This window comes from Pungitius pungitius, chromosome 5, assembly GCF_949316345.1.
Source record: "Pungitius pungitius chromosome 5, fPunPun2.1, whole genome shotgun sequence".
Taxonomy (NCBI): Eukaryota; Metazoa; Chordata; class Actinopteri; order Perciformes; family Gasterosteidae; genus Pungitius; species Pungitius pungitius.
In genome coordinates this window covers 8,937,526-8,944,301 of record NC_084904.1, presented here as the reverse complement: position 1 = coordinate 8,944,301, position 6,776 = coordinate 8,937,526, and the positions used below count along the sequence as shown (strand labels likewise).

General features: G+C 43.4%; 1 protein-coding gene across 2 annotated transcripts; it reads left to right on the top strand.

Annotated features, from left to right (window-relative positions):
* Positions 1-338: 338 nt before the first annotated feature.
* LOC119225556 (lymphotoxin-alpha-like) lies at positions 339-6,776 on the top strand. Of its 2 annotated transcripts, XM_037483498.2 has the most exons (4): positions 341-945; positions 4,340-4,370; positions 4,450-4,503; positions 5,458-6,776. In XM_037483498.2, the coding sequence occupies exons 1-4, from the start codon at positions 760-762 to the stop codon at positions 5,874-5,876; spliced, it is 690 nt and encodes a 229-aa protein (XP_037339395.2). In that variant the 5' UTR covers positions 341-759; the 3' UTR covers positions 5,877-6,776. The 2 variants fall into 2 exon arrangements, with proteins under 2 accessions (XP_037339396.2, XP_037339395.2); XM_037483499.2 differs by lacking the exon at positions 4,450-4,503 and having other exon boundaries at positions 339-945.

The window sequence follows — 6,776 nt, the reverse complement described above, 5'->3', positions numbered from 1 at the left end:
ATTTGTAGTGTTATCAAGTATTACATGAATGCATTTCGGTAGATTACATTACATTGAATACAATCATAACTGTACATTGGTATTATTCTATTTTTAGTTTTTGTGGCTGCCTGGTAGGTCTATGTGTGAACACGTGACGGGACCCTCATGCTGAAAACGTGACTTAATTGTCGCATCTACGTGGCTTCACTCCCAGAGATGCAAGAAATCAAATATGTATTTTACTATCAATGACAAAGTAGTAACGCACAGTGACTTGGACGAGTAACTTTAATCTGATTACTGGTTTGGACAAACTAACGCGTTAGATTACTTGTTACTGAAAAAGGTGTTCAGATTAGAGGCATCATTGCCTGCCACATCATTTTTTCACTTTCACGGTGTTAAAAGCCCGCTGTAGGCTGAAACTTTTCCTTCCATCAACGTGGCCTCCTTTTGTCCCTTAGCCATTGAACTGTAGATATCCAATATCATGTGTGGAGACGTGCCTTTAATCTTTATGAGGCGTGTGCATGTGTGTGCGTGGATGGGGCTCCACCTGACAGGAAACGGGTTGCGGGGGCGGACAAGGAGTGCTCACCATAATCCCGTCGTCTTCGGAATGATAACCTCAAAAGAGGAAGTTCGTGTTTGGGTTTCATCTGAGTCAAACTCGGGAAAAGACTCTTTGCGGATGCATTGGTTTTGACGTGGGCGACGCCCGCGCTCATAAATAGAGATGAAAGCACGTGGCTGATCTGTCACAGGGACACCGCCTGCATGGAGGACGGAGGAGAACTGGGACTGCACCGGGACGCGTTGGTCCAACTCCTGCTCCGGAACGAGACGCGACACCGCCGCATGGCGCGGCTGCTCGGCCTCGCGCTGCTGCTGCTCACCGGAGCGCTGGCTTTACTCACCGCGGTGGTGTTCGGAGGGCGGGCGCGGCAGTCACCGGAGAGCCAGGTAAGGTTTAACGATCCGTACCCGGGTAGACCCCCGGGGGACAGACTCGGACTGAAGGCTTTGCTTGCTGCGCAAATCGAAATCAAGAGTTACAGTTTTTACAGCTAGGACACATTCCTCAATACAGGGCCGGCGCTAGCCATTTCGGTGCCCTAAGCACAAATGCTTAGTGGTGCCCCCTCCAACCAACCACCACCAAAGGAATAACAACCATTCAGAATTTCTTAGTTAGGTTCTCTTTATTCCCCAAATAACTTCTAAACATAAATAATTTACATAAACAAACATTAAAAGAAAAAAATATAAAAATATAAAAGATACAATTATAAATACCAAATACCACCACATTTACTAAACACAGATTTGGAACTGAACATTGTAAACGCAGAAAGTATTCAAGTATATAACCGTGTAAGCAATGTGCACATTTCTTAGTAAATATTATACACAAGTGCAAATAATAATAAAGTGCAAATTTTACAAACTGCACAGTAGAATTTATTTACCATCTCTATAAAAGAGACCATTCTGCTATCCGATAGAACTATATTACAAACATTTTCACTACCATCAGTTGTCAAAGGCCCTACAGAGGCACGCGCCTGCATTTCCTAGCTGCAAAATCAGCTATCAGCTATGTAGGTGAGGAGAAGTACCTTAAATTCTATTCTTGATTTAACAGGAAGCCAGTGCAAATAAGTTAATACAGGAGTTATATGATCCCATTTCTTAGTTCTTGTTAATACACGTGCTGCAGCATTCTGAATCAGCTGGAGAGGTTTAAGCGATTTACAAGAGCAGCCTGATAAAAGAATTACAGTAATCCAGTCTAGAAGTAACAAATGCATGAACTAGTTTTTCTGCATCACTTTGAGACAGGAAGTTCCTGATTTTCGATATATTACGTAGATGAAAAAAGGCAGTCCTTGAAGTCTTCTTTATATGAGAGTTGAAGGACATATCCTGGTCGAAGAGAACTCCAAGATTTCTGACGGTGCTGTTGGATACCAGAGCAATTCCATCCATTGAGACTGTATCACGTGACAGCTGACTTCGAAGGCGCTCTGGGCCTATCATGATAACTTCTGTTTTTTCCGAGTTTAACATCAGGAAGTTGCAGGTCATCCAAGTTTTGATGTCTCCAAGACAATCCTGAAGTCTAACAAGTTGGTTGGTGTCTTCTGGCTTGATCGATAGATACAGTTGAGTATCGTCTGCATAACAATGGAAGTTTATGCGGTGTTTTCTGATAACGTCGCCCAAAGGAAGCATGTACAGGGTAAATAGAATCGGTCCAAGCACAGAACCTTGTGGAACTCCGTGACCAACATTGGTGGTCCTTGATGATTCACCGTTCACAAACACAAACTGGGATCGATCCGATAAATAAGATTTAAACCAGCTGAGTGCAGTTCCTTTGATGCCAATCAAGTGTTCCAGTCTCTGCAGCAAGATACGGTGATCGATGGTGTCAAATGCAGCACTGAGGTCCAGCAATACAAGGAAAGAGACAAGTCCTTGGTCCGATGCAAGTAGAAGATCATTTTTAATTTTCACCAGTGCCGTTTCTGTGCTATGATGCACTCGAAATCCTGACTGGAAATCCTCGAACAAAGCATTGTTTTGTAGAAAGTCACATAATTGATTCGTGACAGATTTCTCAAGGATCTTAGCGAGGAAGGGAAGATTAGAGATGGGTCTGTAGTTAGCCAACACCTCTGGAGCTAGAGGAGGTTTAATTACAGCTACCGTGATAATATCCAGTAGGGATGTGCTAATTAACGGAATAACTTCCTTAAGCAGCTTAGATGGAATCGGATCCAGGAGACAAGTGGAAGAGTTGAATTTCAACATTGTGGAAGTCAGTTGATCAAGGTTGATGGAAGAGAAACCATTCAAGTAGGTATCAAGGCCCACGGCTGCGTCTAAGGTTCCTACATCCGAGGGCGGGTTGGCTCCGGTTGGGGGTAGTAGACCATACATTTTCTCTTTGATAGTCAGAATCGTATTATTGAAGAAGTTCATGAAGTTGTTACTACTGAGGTCCACAGGAATACACGGCTCGACAGCGCTGTGAGTCTCTGTCAGTCTGGCTACAGTGCTGAAGAGAAACCTGGAGTTGTTTTTATTTTTCTCAATTAATGATGAGTAATAAGATGCTCTTGCGTTACGGAGAGCCTTCTTATATGTTTTAACGCTGTCTTGCCAAGTTAGCCTAGATCCTTCTGATTTGGCGAGACCAACCTCGGTGGCAGCTGGTCCATAGAGGGCAATGGGGGGGGGGGGGGGGGGGGTGCCCCTACCATGAGTGAGGGGGGGAAAATAGGGGAAAAGAAAATGTCTTTCTTGTTTATTGTTTTAAAATACATTTTAGAAATAGTCAATATTTATGTTTATTTTTACGTGGATTATATATACACATATGCAACGCACACAGGACTGTGGATGAAATTGGAGACATCTAATCCCAAATACTTCATTGTGTGATGTTTTGTGGGGCTTTGAGTTGGTCTTTCCTCAACACACTGATCAGGTGTTTCCCCAACAAACTGGGTCTCAAAATATACATATACATGTTCTAATTTTATATACATATATTTATATTGTAATATATATTATCCTATAATAAGTATTATATTGGATATTTATAATAGTTTTTGTATTCTGAATATTATATATATATAGTTATATAGATGAGATTATATAAGATGTCCTTTATGTTAAACTGTACAGCTACATGTACAGCTTGTTGGTACATAAACGGGGCAGAACTGCCTCACGTTATTTCAGACTTTTTCAGGGTGGGAGGGGGGGGGGCACTGATCCGGTCTAGTGGTTCTGGTGGTCTTGGCGTGCGGTGTCTGCAGAGGGGAGGGGTCTGAACAGGTTGTTCCAGTGTGTGGAGGTCTGCAGGGATCTTTCCTGCCGTCTCCAGACTCCGCAGGTGCACAGGTCCACGATGGCATGATCCCTTGTAGTCCCTTCCTATCCTGTTTAGTGGGCGATCCAAACCACACAGTGGACAGAGACTAAAGGCCAGCCCCCCACTCATCATCTGTGACAGCTTCTACACGCTGTCTAAGCTGTCACAGATGATGAATGGATGGACACACACTGGAGAGATGTCAGAATGATCGGTTTTTCTGTGTGCTATTTATTTTTAATTTAAACAAAGCAATTTTGAATCATGTTGTCTGAATATATGATTTCATCACAATATGATTTCATTGAAGGGAAGATGATTTATCACATTGATGAAAATCAGGTGAACAGAGTAAAAAAAACTGACTGTGACTGACCTGGTCATGTTACGTATTAAGTATAAACCTGTGATCACTGAGCAGTATCAGTCATGCGTGTAATATGTTTTATATTTGTGTTTGTCTACTTCCAGCCGATGATTCATCCTCAAACGTATTCACCAGGTAAATATCTCATCAATATTCTATATTTATTGTGGTCACTGATTAATGTGCTGAATGGCCCTGTGGATCTCGGTCCTAGGACTCAGCGTCCAGCAGAAGCAGGACTTCAGCAACCCAAGCGCCATGCTAACAGGTAAAACCTGGATCAGGGCTGTCCCCACTGCTGCACTTCACGCTTCATTGATTGGCACTATTTAGTATAAATTACACAGTGCAAGAAGCCCACTGGGCTGATTTAAAGCCTCCATCTAAATAATATGTTATTTATGTTACAATATTGAAGAGAACATTAAATGAATCTGCATGAGATATGATCAAATAAAAACGTATACAAAAATATTATTGGCAATACATCCCAACAGTTTCATAGTTTCATTCATGTTGGTGTTCCATTATATTTAGACTGATGTCACAGTAATTAGTTGAATGAAAACGTACACACTGTTAATGTCGTCTAGTCTTCCCCAGCTGTACTCAGAGGGACACAGACAACTGCTCCCTGCTGGCTTCGCCTCTCATTTACCAGCTTTACAGAAGAACAAGAAAGTGCAACTTCATCAAATGAGCCGATTTACAACTTGTTACAGATAAGAGCCATTAGAAGTACAATTGAAGTGTGTCTTTACCAACGCTTCACCCAACCTCTGGTTAGATTCTCCCTCGTTAGTGGACGTCTGGTACGTCAGCACTCCCCCGCCGTTAGGAAACAAAAGAACTCATCCAAATGCGAAACAACGAGCGCTTTCACGCCCTAATCAGGGAACATACACCACGTGAGAGTTTTCCATGATTCACGTCTGCTCTGCTTCAGTAAAGAAGGCACAACAGAGTAAGATCTGGTCAAACCTAGCAAAGACAGTCAAAGACTGCGTGTACTCTGAGCTGTTGGCAGCTCAGATCACGGAGGTTTCCTGCTGCAGCCTGAGCCAAATACTGCTGAAGAAATGCGTCATCCACAACTCTGTAACAACATTCTCACCAGTTCAGGCACATCCGTCTGAAAGTCAGCCCTGTCAAAGTGACACTGAAGGTGGAACACTTGTAACATCATGTACCTCTCCTCTCCTCTCCTCTCTCTCCTCTGCAGCTCCCTTAGGCAACAGCGTTACCAGGAGTTATCTTGAATGGGAGATTGAGATTGGAAATGCTTTCTGTCGGGGAGGTTTCAACTACTCCAAGGGGAGACTCGTGGTGCCCAGGAGGGGCATCTACAGAGTCTTCCTGCAGGTCACCTACGAGGAAAAGGCCGACTTCATATGTAACGATACGCTGAGACTCACCAACACTGTGTTCTACTTCCGGGATACTTACAAAAAGAACGTGCCTCTCCTGACGTCGGTGGACACGGTGAACTGCAGCCAGAAGCTGTGGATTAAGACGCTCTACACGGCCGGCCTGTTCTCTCTGGACGCTGGCGGCCAGCTACACGTGAACTCCTCGCACCCCGAACTCATCGATAATAGAGAAACCAATGTGTTCTTTGGCGCTGAACTTCTCCCTCAGTGATCAGCTAGAATCCCCTGGATCTCATCTTGAAGTCCATGGAAGTTCAACAGTAGTTCAATGGTGTCCTTTACTATCACGGCTCAGGATGTTGAAATAGAAACAGTAGGGCTTGCTTCATCTTGAACTTCATCTATTGAAGTTCTAAGCTGCTTAGTTTAGAACTCGCTGTTATCAGCTCACAGAAGCGATGGCTACCAGTTTGTATTGAACAAAGCTGCAGGATTATGCTTTATGTATCTAATCTAAAAAAGCCAGCCCCGTGTTGCAAACTGTCCTCAAATGAAGGTAGCCGACAGCCCTTCCTTCTCCTCCAAATGATCATTATGAACATAATCAACGAGCACGCCTGTTAGCAGCACTCACAGCCAAGGCGCAAGCAGCTCGCCGAGGACCCTGGTCACGTGCACGGCCAAGTGAAACTTTCCAGCCTCCACGCCTAAAAAAGGAATCCAAAAGTTTGGCCAAAATGGGCAACAAGGTGGATGGTCTGCAGCGAAGGTGAAGCAGCAGGGCAGACCTGTGTAACTTTATGCCATTGTGTCATTTAAACAGTTACGTCGTTGGACCACATTTTAGTTCTGTTGTTTTACAGACCGTCCAAGAGGAGTAAACTTTTCGTTGATATCCATAAAAAAGTATATACTGGTGTGATCTCTAGCATGAACTAACAGTTGTCATTCATACATTTAAAGATGTCATTATATAGAATTGGTGGAGCTTATACAGACTCCGCAGTGCGGGGAGTAGCGGTGGAAATGTGTCAGGAGTTTGTGTTCAGATTTGTACACATACACCAAATGGGTTTGTATTGTAAGCTTCGCTGATTTGAAATATTTGGGATTTTTTTGTCTGTGTGTGTGTTGTGAAGATTTTGTGAAATAAAACGTTCAAATGAAAATG